Source organism: Bemisia tabaci, chromosome 9 (genome assembly GCF_918797505.1).
Source record: "Bemisia tabaci chromosome 9, PGI_BMITA_v3".
In the NCBI taxonomy this organism is placed as follows: domain Eukaryota; kingdom Metazoa; phylum Arthropoda; class Insecta; order Hemiptera; family Aleyrodidae; genus Bemisia; species Bemisia tabaci.
Genome location: NC_092801.1, coordinates 5869268 through 5889360, shown reverse-complemented (window position 1 = coordinate 5889360; position 20093 = coordinate 5869268). Strand labels below are relative to the sequence as shown.

Genomic DNA, 20093 nt, shown 5'->3' with positions numbered 1-20093 from the left:
CTGCCTTACAGGAAGAAGCACTTGAGATGAAGTGTTTGGATTGCGGGGGAGGGGGTAAAAAGGGGAAAAGGGGGGGGAGGACATTAAAATTGGGAAAATGTAAAGAAGAAGAAAAATCTCCAACAGAAAATACCATCATGACCGCGGCGTGGAGAGAAGAGATCAAAGTAAAGTCAGTAAGATGCGCTAACGGTCGTGATAGTATGAATGAAGTCCCCCCCCCCTCCCCGAAAAACCATTTGGGGCTTTGTGAAAGATGTGGAAAAATACTACAAGAATAGCTTAACAAATCACCGCAAACCGCGCTTCAATATCTAGATCTGGTACCTCGTAACAGCCGGAGTTCGACATTAAAACACCTGCAAAAATGGGTGAAAATCGGGGACTTTGCCCCCCCATAACTCGGAAACGGTGCGTATACTCAATCTGAAATTTTAGTATGTGTAAAGGGTCACCCTAAGGATGAAAAAAAACCTCACTCCGACCCCAATTTCGAGGGCCCAAAAATGGGCCGTTTTTGGCCCTTTTTGTGCATGGCTCTTTCGCGAGTAACGCGATGGTGCCACTGGTTTTCTCTGAAATCAACTTCAAAGCTCTCAAGTTGAGGCCAAAATGGAGGGGATATCCTGAGAGTCCACCTCGACATCAAGACAAACTCTCCATGCAAAGATAGGGAGCAAATACATTGGCAGGGTTGCCCCCTTATTTGAGGACTTTAAAACTGAATTCACGTCAACCATGTAAATGTATTTGCTCCCTATTTTTGCACGGCGAGTTTGTCTTGATGTAGAGGTGGACTCTCAGGATAGCGTGGGATATCTCCTCATTTTGGCCTCAACTTAAGAGCTTTTTTTGAGCTCGCTGCGTGCTGCCAGCACGAAACGGGCATTGGCGCCTACAAACCTAACAGGGATACTTCACGCATTGCGTTATGCGTTAAGTATCCCTGTTAGGTTTGCAGGCGCCAATGCGCGTGTCGCGCCGGACAACCTCGCCCGTCGCGCCGCGGCGCTTCAACCAACTATTTCGCAGCGGAAGTATTGCACAGTATCATACCAAATTGAGGGCGCTCCAACACATTAAATATGACAGTCATACTTTAAGAGCACCGAGCTTTCCTCGCAAAATAAATCAAGATACTACGGTACAAAAAGAGAGAGGTTGTCCAAAAACTCACTAAGACCCACCTTCCATGTTTAATAACTTTTAGCATAATTTTTTAATTTCATTAGAGAAAAAAGTGACTTGATTTAGGCAGAAAAATTCTTGAGTATGCCGTCACGAAGATTTTATTTTGAACCAAGAATAAACTTGAGAACTTGAGAAGAAACTTGAGAGCTTTTTATTGAGCTTGGGAGATGATTTCAGAGAAAACCAGTGGCACCATCCTGTTTCTCGCGAACTTTTACATATGAATCAACTGTCAAATCGGAAATTCCTCACACATGCAATATCTCTATTGCGCAAATCGCTGCTGCCGATATCGAACCGAGTAAGGAATCCGTGCAAATTTAATTATCTGTGTACCAGTTGATTATCACTTACCGTCGAAAACAAACGCTTACGTAACCATCGCGAAACCGAAACTGCAAGTCATATTTAGCAGACATGCAAAGCGGAGTGAGTAATTATCCAGACGTTTAAGGCCTTTGTCACACGATCAAGGCGAGGTATCCTCGGTTCTGTTTCCGGCCCTCTCATTGGCCAGCGGTGCGATCTCGACTCATCGGTGACCACTGTGTTAGTGATGGCAATATTTCATCGATACTATGGAATATCGATATTTTAGACCAAAATATCGATAGCATTGTATCGATATTTCAACGTCGATGTATCGGTAAGTGGAGTGTAGCCAAGTGCTAGAAATAATGCGACATTTTTTTTAAAAAAAAAAACTTACATTTTTTTAATCAACTATGACCGAGGCTTTTCGAAACGAGCGCTTCGGTCAAAGTTTATTAAGAAAATGTAAGTTTTTTTAAAGAAAATGTTACATTATTTCTAGCAATTGGCTACACTCCACATACCAATATATTCAGTGCTACTACCTTTTAGACATTGCACTGGAAAAAAAACACATTGGATCTAGAGCCCAGACTCTTGAAAACATTGACAAGAAAAAATACTCTCGATTCAATCAGATTTTTGCTTAAATTAAAAGGAAATCCGCTTAAATTAAGAGGCTTGGTTCTTGATTTAAGCAAAAATCCGATTGAATCAAGAGTATTTTTTCTTGTCGATGTATTTAAGAGTCTGGACTCCAGATCCAATGTGTTTTTTTTTTTTGTTTTTTTTTTTCCCAGTGTGTGTAATACAATGTTGTACATACAATGTAATACAATGTGTCAGGCGACCCGAATTTGATGGTCTCAAACGATGGTTGCTTGAGACTGGTTGTTAGGGACAGGGGGGGGGGGGGGCTGAAGCGTAGGACCAGCCCTTGTGGGCTACTTGAAGTATCTAAAAAAAAAAAAAAAAAAAAAAAAAAAAAAAAAAAAATAGGGCAAAGCGCAGCAGGGCAAAGCGTTATTAAAATATCGATTATTAGGTTCGATATTTGTGAATATCGATTATCGATATTCCGGAGCTCGATGTATATCGGGATCGACTTCTCGTCGGAAAAAATCGATATATCGGATATCGATACCAACCGTGAGTATTTTTAGCGTGTGACCCGATCACCCGAGCCCCGCGCGGGCCGTGATCTTGACTACGAGATTCGTAATTAAACCCCCTCCATCTGGACCGTCTGCGCGCATCCGCGGGGCTGCGCGTGTGTGTGCGTGTCTCGGTGTGAGTGTGTTTTTATTGGATTAGAGTGGGGTCACGAGCGAGACCGGAGCAGTTGACTGCGAGCCATTGACCATAGTGAAGTGTTTCATCCATCGCCGATCAAGATGTTACGTGAGTTATCCTCGTTGTTTTGCGACTTAACTTTCACGGGGAAAAAAAAATTGCTGATTCAACAATTCAATTGCTAAAAACGGTGAGTGCAATGTTTCAACGAAGATTTTACAACAAAAAAAATGCTACTTTAACCACATTGTAAACTAATTTAACCACGGGGGTGGTTAAAGTAGCATTTTTTTGTCGTAAAATCTGCGTTGAAACATTGCACTCACTGTTTTTAGCAATTGAATTGTTGAATCAGCAATTTTTTCCCCCCCGTGTTGCCCGGGAGACTCACCGGGAAAAAAGATGCTGATTTTACAATCTAGATGTAAAAAAGTGTTCAAGAATTCACACATGTTTACTTTCTACGTAGATTAATCGTTTCATCATCCAATGTATATTTACTTTCGGTGCATATTCACTTAAAAATAACAATATACAGCCATCGGAGTTAATTTTTTTTTTTTGTCTCTCAAAAAATAAAAATTTTAGTGTTCGAGATAGAGAGATCTTATTCTTCAGCACCGAAAAAATAGACGCTGATTTAACAATCTAGATGTAAAAAAAGTGTGCGAGAACTCACAAAACGCTGAATGGAGAATTTGCCTGCAAATTTTTCATTGCTTCATCTGAAAGTGCTTAAAGCGGCGATTTCACAGTATTTTTTATAATTTTTTTGTGATATGGGAAATAGTATGAAAATAGATTTAAAAGTGAGAAAATACACCGCCTAGTGACGTCATCTGGCGGCATTTCCCATTTAAACACACATATTTTAGCAGATTTGATCATTTTGCCATATCTTCTTCAATAGTTGTTCAAATCATGAGCCAAGGGTATATCCGTGTTCAGTCGACTTAATAGTTTCCACTTAAACACAAAATTCATCAAGTTTCCGATACCTGCAAATTCTCTAACCGCCACAGCAGTTAGTTTTACATCTTTACATTGCTGAAGTTGCTGCTGTAGCGATTAGTTCAGTGTTTTGTGGGTTCTCGCTTACATTTTTACATCCAGAATGTCAAATCAGCATTTTTTCCGGTGCTGGAGGATCTGTCTGTCCCAAACACTAAAATTTATATTTCTTGAGAGAGAGAAAAAATTGACTTCGATGGCTGTACACTGAAAAAAAAATCTCGGTGTATTTACCAAGAATAGGGTAAAATTACTAAGAATTCAGGGTTCTATTTGATCCCAGTTTTTTCTTGGTAAAATTACCATTTATGGAATTGAGAAATCTCGGTAAAATTATTCAATTTTCTCCGTAATTTTACTGGACCTTGGTGAAAACGCCAATATTTTTTATCGACTGTGGTAGAATTACCGAGATAAAATGGCAAAGTTACCGGGAATCGATTGCCAATAAAAGTGGTATTCTTACCTGAAAAAACAGTAAAAATACCGGTTTTTAGGTAAGCTTACCAGTCTGTCTTGGTAAAATTACCAATAATTGGTAAAAAAAGTGAGATGGTAAAGGTACCAACGGACCTTGGTAAAAACGCCGAGAATTGTTTTTCAGTGTATATTGTTATTTTTAGGTTACTATGTACCAAAAGTAATTACACATTGGGTAATGAAATGATTAATCCACGTAAAAAGTAAACATACTTTGTGTTATCGAACAAATTTTAATGAATTACTATTTCTCGTATGATTGACAATTTTAGCCAAAAAAATGATAAATTATGCTCAGAGGCTAATTTCAGCTGCCCTCCTCCCCCGCCCGAGGTCTCGTTTGTAAACAGTGGCGTGGCGTACTTTGCGATATATCGATTGTTGTGCCATTTAAACCTATGGTAAAGAATCGATTATTAAGGTGTTCGCTGCAAACACCCTGTTTATCGATCCTTCTCCATAGGTTTAAATGGCGTAACAATCGATATATCGCAAAGCACGCCACGCCACTGGTTTGTAAACCCTAAAATAAAGCTGCAAAACTAATACCGTGAAATACCTACTGTATTCGATTGGTCAGGTTGAAGGGTTAATTATAGCTTTCGCTTATTTTCAACTATAGTTCAGGTTTAACAAGGTAATGAAATAGTGCTGGGTTCGCACTATTAGGGGAGAAAAGACCTCTAAAGTTTCTGGCCTTTTTAGACTGAAAAAAAATTCTCGGCGCTTTTACCAAGGTCCGTTGGTACCTTTACCATCGCACTTTTTTCACCAATCATTAGTAATTTTACAAAGACAGACTGGTAAGCTTACCTAAAAACCGGAATTTTTACTGTTTTTTCAGGTAAGAATATCACTTTTATTGGTAATCAATTCCCGATAACTTTGCCATTTTATCTCGGTAATTCTACCACAGTCGATAAAAAATATTGGCGTTTTTACCGGGGTCCAGTAAAATTACCGAGAAAGTCAATAATTTTACCGAGATTCATATTACCAATTCCATAAATGGTAATTTTACCAAGAAAAAACTGGGATCAAATAGAACCCTGAATTCTTAGTAATTTTACCCTTTTCTTAGTAAATACACCGAGATTTTTTTTTCAGTGTAGACCCAAAACGTTGTAGGCCTCTCGGCGTGCCCCAGCTTCATATTCCAATCCATCTATGCCCCAGTTACAACCCCCCCCCCTCACTCTTGTACAAATACTCATTAGAGTTCAAGTTATTTACCGTGCCTGATTGAAATTTTAAAACTTTTTGGTCTCGCTTTCCTCGCAAAATAGTGTTGACCGAGCACTGTTTTACCACCTTGTTGGATACAGTTCGAGCCACATTTTGTAGAATTTTTTTCTTGACTAGGTCTAGTAAACGAAATTTTTTGGGGGATGAACAGCTAAATTAAGGGTGCTTAGCGTCAAGAAACTTGCCAAACATCATAGAGAAACTTGTAGTTTGGCAAAATGCATTCCATATCTCGATGTTTGCTTATTCCCCGATTTTATACCTTACATCATAAAGAAAGTGAATTTAGGATTCACGTACTTCCTCCTTCCTGAAAGGAATAACGATTGCCAAGAAGCGAAACCACGTATCTCCATTGCGATGTTGCAAAATGACCGCTAAGTACTATTTTAGTTTTTTGACGGGAAACGAGCCAATTTTGTCGCTTGAAATGATTTAGAATATCTTGCTGATAGGAAAGAAAAATTGAGGAAGTTTTCAAAATATTACGATGACTAGTTTTCCAAGGAAAAAATAAGATAGAATGAGAAAAAAATAAGATAAAAATATGATAAGAAGTCTGCAACGTCACAAATGGAAATACGTGGCTTCGCACTTAGCCACGGATTTGAAACTTGCAGAGCAGTTTTCTCATTCAAATGAAGTTTTCGGGGTTGAAAATATAAGCGGACTGAATTTTTGGGTTTTGCCTCCAAGATATGAGGTCTTTTACATTTTTAGCGGCATTGCAGTGCTGGATGTTCATTACTAAAAAATGAGGTGCTAATGAAATCTTGCTTTTGATTTTATTCGCAATTGGTAAAATGTGTGTATGGTCCCCTCTCAACCCTCGGGAAAATATTTTTGAAAGACTTTTCCCACTCCTGATAATTTTTCAACAATGAAGCGCAGTATTTACAGCAGTAGCTAGGCGTGATAATCGCCTTTTGATACTATCCCATTTGAATCTATGGTGAAGAATCGATTATTAGGGTGTTCGTTGCGAACGCCTCGATAATAGACATATGCTTGAATGGTATATCATTGGACTATATTTTGCAATTTGGAACTATGAATTCTAGCCCGGTTTAAAAACAACGTATGTGCCATTAGTTTCCCTATGCACATAAGTGTTTTCACAGAAGAGCCAGAATTTATAGTTGCAAATTGCAAAATGCAGTCCAATAATTGATACATCGCGCAGCACGTCACGCCACTCATATGTGCAGAAGAACAATTGGACTGCACTTTGAAATTTGGAGCTATAAATTATGGCTCATCTTAAAAAAAACTTATGTGCATAGGGAAACTAATGGCACATACGTTGTTTTTAAACCAGGCTGGAATTTATAATTCCTGATTGCAAAGTGTAGTCCAATTTTGCAGGATCAAATGCAAATTTCTAGCTATCCATCACAGTTTCAATGGGTTTGTTAATATTTTGTTGAACAAACTAAAAGAAGATTCACCTTTACCATAAAGGCAGCGCACACTATTGGGGTTTCCCGGGATTGTACTAGAATTTCTGGAGAAAATACTGCCGTGCTAAGGTAGAGCGTTATGAATATTTCAGACGCGGAAAAATTCCCCCGATTTTATACAGGATGATCCAGGGTTAAACGGCCATACTGCAGGGGCGTGTTCTACGTGTCAAAATAATACTTTTTTGTTGTATAAAGTTTATTTCAAAGTGCCTCCAGTCGGACCTACGGTCCCCCAACATTTCGGAAAGTAAATAGTTTTCCCTGAATTTTGGCAACGGTTGAGAATCAAACCTCATGAAAATTTTTACTCCCCTGTACTCATAAATGATCTGAAAAAATCGAAATCTCAATTTACAACAAAAAAGTCTTATTTTGACCCATAGAACACGCTCCTACAGTCTGGCCGTTTAACACTGGACTTATGAACATAATTTCTTGACATTTCCACATACTTTAAATCAAACTAAGAGTGGAATTGAATCAGTGAGAGCGAAAACACACCAACTCGAAAAAATGAAAATAATCAAGACACACACAAAACTGCATATTAGGTGAAGAAGTTAGTCTAAGAAAAATATTTTTGATGCCTAAAAGCAAGTATTTAAGGAGACTTTAAATGTCCAAGTTGGCACAGATACGGTAACCTCAATGACCTTTATGAAAATTGTCCGTCCTTAGTGAAAAGAGAGCATTTTCGAGGTACCGAGTTGGTGTGTTTTCGTTCTCACTGATTAAATTCTCTGAAAAACTGGACGAAAACAATTCCAAAGTTTTTTTTTAACAGCCAGTATTTCACTGAGGCGAATTTGGTAAAATCTGAAGGCTCATAAGAGCATGGAAGTATGCTGGGGTTTTAAGCAGTGGCGTGGCGTGCTTTGCGATATATCGATTGTTATGCCATTTAAACCTATGGAAAAGGATCGATGAGCAGGGTGTTCGCAGCGAACACCTTAATAATCGATTCTTTACAATAGCTTCAAATGGCAGAACAATCGATTCATCGCAATTTTCGCCACGCCACTGGTTTTAAGGCGTGACAAGTTCGGATATCGATTCTTCTTTTTTCCATAAACCACGCGTACAACGACTGGATTGTCACCTTACCCCGCCTGGCCCCGCACTAATAGGCAACTCTACCCATGTGTGTATTTAGTCCATACAGAAATTGACCAATTACAAACGGGAACTCTCCCACAATTTACTGAACGACCATCATTACGGCTGAGGCCTTGAGGACTTTCTGTGCGCCTATGAATGGATTTTGGATAGACCCAGTGACATCACCTGTGTCTCGCCCGGAAGTTAACGCAGAATTTGTGGGTTGAACGGCAAATTCTGTGAGATTCCAACAGGGTATTTTCATAAAATTAAATCTACGACGTACAAGTGGACCACCTTTTGCAATAAGGAACTACTATTTGTGCTCATTTTAGAAACAGCATATCGACGGTGAAACTACCAAACCACGTATCTCGTTTGCGGTGTTTAAAAATCTACGCTCACATTTTATTTTTTTGAAGTAGACCAAATCAATATTATTCTTTGAAATTTTCACGGAATTTTCTCCGCACGAAGAGGAAAAATCACAGAAATTTTCAAGACTGGATGTTGAGTAGTTTTTCATTTAAAAAATAAAGTATGACAGGAAGTCTGCGACGTCGCAAACCGAGATACGTGGTTTGGTAGTTTCACCGTCGATATATGCCCTTGATTTCCGCATGCAGAAAGGTGCTTTAATGAAAAAGCCAGAGATAGCGGTTCCTTATTGCAAAATGAAATCCAATTCGAAATTACTTACGTGAATTGTGCTACATACATAAATACATAAATACATACATACATGCATTATAATACATACATACATACATACATACATAAAAGTCGCTCCTATGACGCACGCGGGCGTTCTGCGACACCCAAACGCCTCATGCGGCTATCTTGCCTGAGCTTAAAGGACAACTGACAGCGGAAACTGTATGCTAAACGACGTAAATTAGGTATACTGAAAATTTAAAAAACACCGAATGTCAAATCAAACAGCGAAATTAAAAAAAAAAAATAATAGGGTGAAATAATTGTTGACGAAGAGATTGTTCCGTTCATCCCATTTAATGAAAAATAAATGATAAAATACTATCTTATCTTAGTTATGTTCCTTCTCTCTCTCTAGCTCCCTCTCTCTGCCCCTGTCAGGAAATGTCCCAAGTTGAAGCAAAACTAAATCGCTTCAAATGAAACCCTTTTGCTTTTAAGGTCAATAGAATCGACTGATAAATACAAATAATATGATACACGAGTCTTTGTTTCATAGGTACTAGTAACAAATATAATAAACTAATATGATAGAATGCATATGATCATAGAAAAATTGTTACTGAGTTTATTACGTTTTTATCTAATAATTTAATTACATTAAATAAGCCTGTTGTAGATTTTCACTACGTACGAGTGCCCGCTATTATATCGATGGTTAAAGTGCAAAATTGCGTATTCCCAGGGCGGTGTTTCAAAATGTCTGCATGCCCTTGATTTATTCTTTCGAAGAGAAAAAAACTGTCAACCATATAATTTATAATTTTTCAGGAATATTCTGCCATTAAGGGGGAAAAATCAATAGAATCTTCAAGAAATTACGTTTATTGGTTTTGCGATAAAAAATGAAGTATGAGAGGAAATCTGCCATGTTGCAGACGAAGATACTTGGTCTTGCACTTTAGTCGTCGATGTAATGAAACCGCAAAAAATAACATTGCACATGGACACAATCACGATGACAAAATGAAAATTTTACTCTCTAATGTATTAAATACTCTAATATTAAGAACATTAAGAGCTTCGTGATGTCGTGACTTACATTTTCAAACATTATATGGACCCAGAGCAGACGCACCCATCAAATTTTGCGGCGTCTCGTCTGTTGACTTGATTGACCTGAATCAATTCCAGCGGCGTGGCAAGCTTCGCGATAATTCGATTGATCTGCCATTTGACCCTACGGAAAATGTTCGATGAACAGGGCGTTTGCAACGAACACCTTGATCATCGATTCTTCACCATTGCTGCAAATGAGGGAAATATTGACGATCGATCATTTCACGTCTCGCCACGGCAATTAAGACGTTAGATGAAACGGAAAATTTCCACCGGGGAGCCGTGTGTCTTTATCCGAGTCCATTTAATGCCATTTAGGTGTAGTATTACGTGCCAACTTGGGAAATAGTGAGACGTTGACCGTGGGTGACTCACGTGTGGTCAAAGTCAAAATGAATACATAACCTCACCTACGTGCTGAAGGTTACCTACTTAGAGTGTTTTGACTTCACTTTTAAACCATAGAGTACATAGAGTCGTAATGTAAGTGGGAGAGCTGGCGCCATGTTCTGCTCGACGAGTTTCGAGCCCGGTGTGCGGGGTCACTTTTTCGACACATATTCGATCCAAAATGGCGGTGTGGAATATGGCCGGGTCCCCGTGTATCGCAAACAATCGATTATGTATCGAAAAAGGGACCCGGCGCCGCACAGGAATTTCGGAATTCGGGACCTGGAAAATGCTTAAAAGAGGCGCCAGCTCTCCCACTTGCATTACGACTCTATGTACTCTATGTTTTAAACCAGGAGGATATGCCCCTGGCCGCTACGCGGCCCAACCCCCAGAGGGCGCTTCGTGCTCTCTTAGGCCCGCTTCGACATAAGAACGACCATATAAAATGAAAATATTTTCATACTCGATTCTCATTGTAAATCTCCTTCTGGCCGGGAGCGATTGGACCAATAAGAATCGAATAAACCAATCGGAAGTAATCTCAAACTTCACGCCAAGACTGAAACAAAACGGGACGAACGGAACTGAGCGTTTCGTCGCTTTTGGATAGTCTGTAGAAAAGAAGCATACCTTGGATTCGCTTACCTTACCATACTAACATCAGACAAAGATTCAACATTTCCCGGTTAGTTCAATTTTTCGCTGAATTTGAAATTCCCGCCATTTTTCATTGCCGGGAATTTCAAATTTTGCCCCCCCCCCCCCCTTTCACCGCTCCCTAGTCTACTCTTATTTAAAAAAAACGTGGGTCCTATTTCCATAATCTGATTACAGCGGGCTCATCTAGGAACCATCGCCTGCCAATAGCAACAAAATCATGGAAATCGGCCCAGTAGAAGCTCAAACGGAATGTGACAAAAAAATAAAAATTCACATCGTTTGAATGATATGCAAAAGGAGATCTCGGAGCTTATAGTATAAAATAATGTCATTCGTTCAATTTTTCGGGTAGGCTACTTGCATTCTGGATAGTTAAAATAGTTTGAAATATAAATATATGCAAATATGCAAGATATGCAAATTTAGGAGGTCTCGGAGCTTATAGCAGTGGCGTGGCGTGAATTGCGATGTATCAATTGTTATGCCCTTTAAACCTATGGTGAGGAATCGATTATTAAGGTGTTCGCTGCGAACACGCTGTTTATACCTCGAGTGGTTAACCAACCAGTCTAATATAGGTTAAATGTGGTTTAATAATTTTAACTTCCGCCGCTGCGCCGCGCCGTGCTGATCGCACTGTGTTTGGCGCAATGCGTGAAGTATTCCTGCAGTCCTGTAGGCGCTATGCGTTTCACGCCAACCGCTCCTGCCCGCGTGACCGCACTGTGTTTGGCGCAATGGGTGAAGTATTCATGCAGTCTTGTAGGCGATAATATGTGTTACATGCTGACCGCCGCGCTGAGGGCTTGTCCTTTTCATCTCAAGTCCTCGTCATCATAGATCGTATTCGATACATCAAACGGGTGAGATTGTATCGATATCGATTGGTTCAAAACGTAAACATAGCCTCAAAAGTAAATTCAGAAATCTGAGAGAACGGATCTTTTGAAACAGATTTTTTATTCTTTTGAGTACCAAATGCCAATGCAAAGTGAAATTGTCAGGAAATTTCTCATTTTCAGCTTTTCCAATTAAAATCCTTACAGTTTGGTTTGAGGTTATGTTCTATTGTTTTGAACCAAACGATACATCGAACCGTTATCGAATACAGTCTATTCCTCTCTGCGCTGAGCTCCAGGCAAAATTGCATGTTTAGTTCTTCTCTTGACTCGACTAATTAAAGATGCTGTCTCTTGTATCACCGAAAAACGACAAAATTAGAAATTACTATACTCTCATTATAAAGACATTTTGTTTCCTTTTCTTATTGATAATTTTTTTTTTCTGAATCCGACTTTTTTTATACCTACATTTAAAAAAAATCGCAAAATTTGCCGCCCCCTAAATTTGCCGCCATGGGCCGCGGCCCATGGCGGCAAATGGGCCACCCCCTTAATCCGGCCCTGGTTTTCTCGAGGAAATGTAATAAAAAACAAGCAGTGAACTCCAACACAATGTGTTGATAAGGCGCGTCATTAACTCGCACATATCAACCCCTTTAGTTTTCATTTACAGAGATTTCAAAATAGGCAAACAGCACAACAAGAGAATTCACGATCCAACACTGCGAGGTCAAAGACGCACCTTGACGAGACCGTGTATTGTGAAAGTAGAAAGCTATTCGATCGAATTTGAGTTTTTTGATCTGCCTCAAGCAAAATCTTATCAGATTCTTGAGGAAAAGTGCTACGGAATAATTTAAGCGAAGAAAGGAAAAATTCTGTCGAACTCCTAGAAGATAAAGTCGATTTAAAGGTATTTTGGGGCTAAAATACCCAAATCACCGGTAGTAAAAATCCCGTTATATTATTGAAAAGAAATTGACTCGATATAAATGCAATTGCATTAAATACGTCTTGATTTTGTTATTTTAAACTTCTTTCCATGCAAAGAAGTTCAACCATGTCGTTGCTTTATTCATTCATGAATTGAAAGTAAGCAATCTACATCCCGAAAATCTACTGATTTGCCGTAAAAAATTGCAGAAACTTGATATACCAGGTCGATGCACCCACTCGTTGAATTTACCAACCAATTTCGTGAGTGCAAATGTGTAAAAATCAATATGCTATAGTCATTTTGGGTGCATTTATTTTTCATGAAACAATAATAATTTCAATCCCGAAAAACCATCAATTTTCCGTATAAAATCGAAAAAATCAAAATATGTCGACTCCCCGACGTGAAAATTAGATTCTACGTGTGTAATTACTTATGTATCGATATGCTGAACAGAAACTATGTGTGGACACAGTCAGAAGCCCGCGACAACATTAATTCAACAGAAAAACTGTAAAAATTAGATCGGATTTTAGCCGCTTTGCCCGCCTCTCCTCGTTACTTACAACAAACCGTTCTTATACTCATCTCAAAATTTTTCTCAGAGCTTTGGGTTATTATCAGCTTCCATTTAAACTCCGGTTCGATGGCCGAATCGGCTGCCAAAAAAGCAAGCCACTGTTGAAGGGTTCTATGAGAAATTCGTGATATTATCGGCTCTCAGGAAATCACCCCATGGCTAAAATTGGTGGTATAAATGTTTAAGTGCTTAAAATAATTGTATTCAAGAAACTAAGGAATTAAACTATGGATTCAATTTCTTTTTAATAATATAACGGGATTTACTACCAGTGATTTAGCTATCATAGCCCCAGAATACTTTTAAAGCGCCTTTACGTTCCAGAATCTTGACGGAATTTTTTTTTTTTTTTTTTTGCTTAAACGATTCAAGAGACATTGTAGTTAAGAATATAAAGATTTTTCGATTTGGACGTATAAAAAATGTTTAACTCGTTCAGGCACACCGTGTATTGTATGGAGTACTGCTGTTATTCGACCGTTGTCTTCAGGTCAAAATTCTTACAAAGAAGCCCCTTGCAAGAGGGGAATTTTTTGTAATTTCTCCCAGTTTTTTCAGCGTTAGGTATATAAATGAATTGCTTGTCAAATTCTGAGGTCAATTATATTTAATTTTAATTTATACTTTCTTTTTTCCCCTTCATTTTATTTTTCGTATCGAGAAGTCGAGGTTTTGTTGATTTCTTCGGATTTCGATTACTGTAACTTCTCTTCTATTCGGCCGATTTTTATGAATGAGGTCTCTTTTTATTTGTGTTTTAACGGAGAGTAAGGAAAAAATTGCTAAATACACGCGAAACAATTTTTTTTTTTAAAATTGGATGAATCCTAGCGTGACGGTGAAATGGTTAATGAAGCGTGAGTAATTGGGGTACGGGTATCGGCCGCGTTGGGACCCAAGGCGGCCCAAGGCCTATTGTTCTTCGTGACGCCGACGCAGTGATCAGGAGCGTGGGGAAGAGAGGGCTGAGTGGACTCCTGTATGAGCCACGTTTAGCAAATGGTCTAATGAGTCTCGAGGCTCATCACAGATTGCACTTACCACTATCCTGCTGGCCCCGGCTATCAGAGCAAGGAGTACCAACTTTTGAAAAGGATAACAGTGGTGTGGAGATATGTCAAAGCAACGTTTTGAACAAAACGGAGTGAGTGAAATTCTCATTCAAGGAGTGCCGAACTGGTCAGCCATCCTCGAATCAGTTCGCTTGCTTCCGCTTATATATGCATATTTTAAATCAGCGCGCCCTACTCTTAGGCTTTTTTTAAAAAAACCAAGTAACGTAGACTCTTGGTATTCACTGCACATAAACTAGCGAGCCCCAGAATGAGAAACAACTTTAAATCATAATTATTGACGGATAAATAAACTTTTTACACGCTTTGGAAAATCTCAGAAGTTCGCGGTAGTCACTTTTCGGTAAGGAACTAAGGGACTCGGTTATTGTATCGAGCAGGGTTCGAAACGATCGCAAAGGCGGTATACTACGTATACGCGCCAACAAGTTAGTGGTGAATACCAACGACGAAATCGGAAGAATGCATTTTCCCAGTTGTTTTCTGCGTTGAATTCACCGCAAACTGTATCAAAATCAAAACAAAATTTGTGTAAGTTTGTGTCTCTCTTCCTATATTAACCACAAGTAACGCATGAGCACACATATTTTCATCAGCGTACACAGTGGCCTTGAAGGAGAAAATTGCGACAAAATTGTACCCAAAAACGGTTTGGACTTAAAATGTGGACTTAAAATCGCGAGAAATTAAACTCTTGCCTAATCCTAATTCTGAGACATCGCAATTTGAAATACTCACCGCACATGCAAGTTTTTTTTACTGATTTTGATCCGTTTTTTGGGCGCTTCTGGGTACCAGATGCGCCCTTTCCAGCCGTTCGACTCCCCCGATGTAACATGTACTATACTACATACCGTTTTGCCTTATGGGTAATGACGCCATTCTGGTACACCCGGGAAAATTTGATTTTTTTCTGCATCTGGTATTCGTAAAAGTTTTCGTGAAATGTTTTGCTTTTAAGCATAACAATCTCGCACGGACGTATTACCTGGTTAAACTATTTTGGGGCTTCGTTATGCTTAAATGCCTCATATTCGAGGTTGTAGTTTCAGATTGATTCGAAAAAATCACGAACAGTCACGTGATCTCTTCATTTTAGTGACGTATTACTGTGCTATTTTATGATTGGTTCATTTTCTCGGCGCAGCATCGTCAAGCGTCAGCTGTTTGCGGCTCTGGGTTGAAGGTTTAAGGTTATGTCAGAGAGAATAGAAAGTTAGAGGCCCGACTCGATGCTGGGTAATTGAAACAGATGCGCTCGCAGCGCGCTCGCTGGCAACGTACGCAACTACTATTTTCTATTGTTTTCCAGAGACTAGCGGCGGGTATGTTGCTGCCGGACCACCTTCACGTAGTCAATTTGTTATGCATCGTCCGTCCGCAATACTCTCGCTTGGCCGTATGAAAACGTTCCTCGCATGCGCAGTGTTAAAGAAGCGCCCTCCAACGCTTTGGCGTTGGAACTGCTTGTTTATTCATTTGCCCATTGGATCAGTGTTGATCGGTTCACTTTTTTATTTTTCGTTCGATTCATGATGATATTTTATTTTGCATTTAAACTTAGTTCATGTTTTAGTTTATGTTCAAGGAAAAAACTATATATTTCTGAGCAAGAACTGTTTAGATCAAGTGGAGCTAGCTAGTATGGCAGTAGCACTGAGCCCTAAAACTTTAGGGTCCCGCCCTACGAACTGTAGGTCTCAGCAGTACTGCCATTTCAGCTGGCTCCATTTGATCTAAACAGTTAGTGCTCAGTACTATATCTTTTTATCCGTATTGAGAAGTGTTTTGAGAATCCCCCATTAAAAGGCCATAAAATACAACTCTCTTGTGGTACAGATATGAATTTAAGAGCTGAAATGTTTTTTATCGTGTATTATACGAGAATTTTCAATTCGCCTTCAGCTGCGTCCGCAGCAATTGTTGTTACGAATATGTTGTGCGTACAGATGTCAGCTCCCTACATACTTGACTCTTTGAAGGCGTTTAATGTGCGAAAGTAGAGCACCCTGTTGGAGAACAACAGAAGTGAGATTGAATAAATCGCACAATCCCTACTTCGTGCGCTCTCCGACAGACTGCGCTACTTGAGCTCATAAAACGCCTTCAGAGAGTCAAGTATGTAATGAGTTGAGATCAGCACTCATAACATAATCGTAACAACAATTGCTGCAGACACAACTGAAGGCGAATTGCTTTCGCACATGAAACACCCTCAGAGAGTCAAGTATATATTGAGCTGAAATCAGCACTCACAACATATTCGTAACGACAGTTGCTGCAGACGCAGAAGATCGAAGGCGACTTGTTCAGTTAAAAAAAAGAGTTTATTAGGAAGTCTGTATTTTACGTGAACCAATCAACACGGATTCAATGGTCTAATAAATAAAAAAGCGAATCAACATCAGTAAAAAACTTGTATTTTCTATGAAAATTTCAGATGTCTCGAAATTAGGATCAGCCAAAATGGAGATGTTGTATGTGTGAGAGATTTGCGATTTGACTATTGATTCTTATGTAAAAGTTTGCGAGAAACACGATGGTGCCACTGGTTTTCTCTGAAATCAACTCCCAAGCTCAAAAAAAGCTCTCAAGTTGAAGCCAAAATGGAGGGGATATCCCACGCTATCCTAAGAGTCTACATCTACATCAAGACAAACTCTCCATGCGAAGTTAGGGAGCAAATACATTAGCATACATATACATATACATTAGAGTCCCCAAATAATGTGGCAGCCCTGCTAATGTATTTGCTCCCTATCTTTGCATGGAGAGTTTGTCTTGATGTAGAGGTGGACTCGCATGGATAGCGAGGGATATCCTTTCCATTTTGTCCTCAACTTGAGAGCTTTTTTTGAGCTTGGGAGTTGATTTCAGAGAAAACCGGTGGCACCATCGTGTTTCCCGCGAACTTTTACATGAGAATCAGTAGTCAAATCGCAAATTCCTCACACATGCAACATCTCCATTTTGATTTCTCCAGATGCACCAATATTCCCCCTGCAAACCTTTTTTTTTTTTTTTTTTTTTTTTTTTTTTTTTTTTTTTTTTTTTTTTTTTTTTTTTTTTACTACTTCAAATAGCCCTTGAGGGCTAATCCCACGCTTTAAGTCCCATCCCCCCTCCGTCCCTACTGAACCAGTCCCAGGCAACCATTGTTTGAGACCGTCTAACTCGGGTCGCCTGGCCGGAAATCGAACCCGGGTCCTCCCGATCATAGAGCAAGCGCTACAACCACTACACCATAGGAGGCCGACCGCAGGGTTTTTGAGTACATTTTCGACGCATTTTCTCCTACTTCAAAACCACTGGATGCAGTTGTTACAGTCAATGATTGACATGATTTTACTTTTTCCAGGTGTTGCAATCGCCTTATCCTTCGTGTGCCTCGCCGGCGTTCTTGGCTTCGACCAGGAGACCGACTGGCAACAAGCGACTTCGATCTACGACTTCACCGCGGAGGACATCCGCGGGAACAAAGTCGACCTCTCCAAGTACAAGGACCACGTCTGCATCATCGTGAACGTGGCCAGCCAGTGCGGGCTCACCGAGACCAACTACAAGCAACTCCAGGAGCTCTACAACAAATACTCCGAGTCCAAGGGCCTTCGGATCCTCGCCTTCCCGTCCAACCAGTTCGCGAAACAGGAGCCGGGCACCAACGCGGAGATCCTCGAGTTCACGAAGAATTACGGCGTCACTTTCGATATGTTCGCCAAGATCAACGTGAACGGAGACAACGCGCATCCCCTCTACAAGTGGCTGACGAGCCAGAAGGCGGGAAGCGGGTTCCTGACCGACTCCATCAAGTGGAACTTCTCCAAGTTCCTCGTCAACAAGCAGGGACAGGTCGTCGACCGCTTCGCCCCCGCGACCGAGCCCCTGAAAATGGAAGACGACCTGAAAAAGTATTTCTAAGATTTGATTACTGCGCGGAGAGGAAATTACGGTGCGCGACCGAGTCCCTGAAAATGGAAGATGACCTGAAAAAATATTTCTATGATTTAATTACTGGGCAGAGAAAAAATTATGGTGCGCGACCGAGCCCCTGAAAATGGAAGATGACCTGAAAAAATATTTCTAAGATTTAATTACTGCGCAGAGAAAAAATTAGGCGATCAATCGCCGTGTGTTTCTAGGCCTTTCCTGGTAAAACGTCAATCCACGCGAGGAAACTTGGCAACATTGAAATGTAGCTACGCTCTTTCGTGGGGAAACGACGAATTGTGCCAGGGTGTTGTGTATGTTGTCTATTCGCTGATTGAAGGGGCTCCTCTTTTTGAATACCGAGCCCGAACGATATACCTGTTTTCCTGGTTTACCAATGATGAGAAGCTTGTGCTGACTGGAATTTTTTATCAATCAGAATAAGACCTTGATTGTCAACTGTGAGTTATTCGAATTAGTTGCAAAAACTTAGTGGGAAAAAAATTTTGTTCAATTAATTCATTTGTATCAAGAATGAAATATTGCTCTGATTGGGTGCACAATTATGACAAGAGTTCCGACAATAAATTCACCCCTTTTCAAATTATTCAGTTTCTATTTTTGTTTTCTTTTTTGATGATGATGTTGTTGTTTTTATAATTTTAGAGAAAATAAAATCGTGTGCATACTAATGCTGTTATGAATTTGAAACCTTTTTTTCTCACTTAAAAATTGAATTTTCATGGGAGAAATTTTTACACGACAATTTTCTCAATTAATTAAAATTTTTTGGCGGACGTTGATCACAGCTATATACATTCCAGGTAAATATGGTTACAAAATTTTGTACTGTAGTTCTCTTGGTTCAATTTTGGAAAATGCTTCGCTTACTGCTCTATTCCGTAATGCAGCAGGGGATGGTGCTTTTTTATTATTTTTTTTTTACCCTGAACTATAGCAGTTTATAACAAAACAAAAAGCTTTAGATGAAGGTTATTATAGTGAACAAATTTGTGAAGGAAGGAATTTCTTCTGAGCCAGTTATATTTGTCGAAATATTTCACAAGGCCAATCTGAAAAAAAGGCAAAACACAAACATCCTATTAAAAATTATTGCATAAAAATTAAATCTGTGATTCCTGTTACAAACTTTGAATGAACGTCAAAAAAATTGTTACGGCTTTATTCAACAAAGCATCAACGGTCTTGACAACACGGAATTTACTTGACCAACAATAAACTTAACATTTAAATCAGTTCGTCTGAGGAGAACCGGCATTTGTGTAGCAGATAAGAGCCAGCCACGGATGTCAACAAACTGTTGTTATCGAATCAGTATTACACGAGCTCTCACAATATTTGTAATTATTGAAAATATCTGACCATAAGCGCCGAATGGGAGTTTGATTGACCTCCCTTTCCCGTACCAGACCGATTCATAATTTAATAAACAACCCTTATCAAACACACGGAAAATCGTGGTTAGCTGTAAACAATGTGTGAATATAGTGTCGAGTTACGTCTACAATGAGGAGAAAAGACGAAGAAAACTCACGCCATTCCAATAGTGAAACATGAATGATTTAGTATCGATGTTGTCCCTTTTCAAGCTGTGGCAAAGAATCGATTATTGAGGTGTTTGTCGCGAACACCCTGTTTATCGATCCTTTTCCATAGGTCTAAATGGGTAAAACATGGCTTAAAAAAAGGTACTGGAAAAATTGAAAATGTAGGACGTTTTAAGCCGTCACAGGCCTGTTTTCGGCAGCAAAAACAAAAATAATTAATGAAATGCGACCTAATTGCAATTTTTAT

At 39.5% G+C, this 20093-nt stretch overlaps 1 protein-coding gene across 1 annotated transcript; it reads left to right on the top strand.

Annotated features, from left to right (window-relative positions):
• Positions 1-2747: 2747 nt before the first annotated feature.
• Positions 2748-18970, top strand: LOC140223749 (uncharacterized). Its single transcript, XM_072304267.1, has 2 exons — positions 2748-2904; positions 17710-18970. The coding sequence occupies exons 1-2, from the start codon at positions 2898-2900 to the stop codon at positions 18267-18269; spliced, it is 567 nt and encodes a 188-aa protein (XP_072160368.1). The 5' UTR covers positions 2748-2897; the 3' UTR covers positions 18270-18970.
• The last annotated feature ends 1123 nt before the right edge of the window (positions 18971-20093 follow it).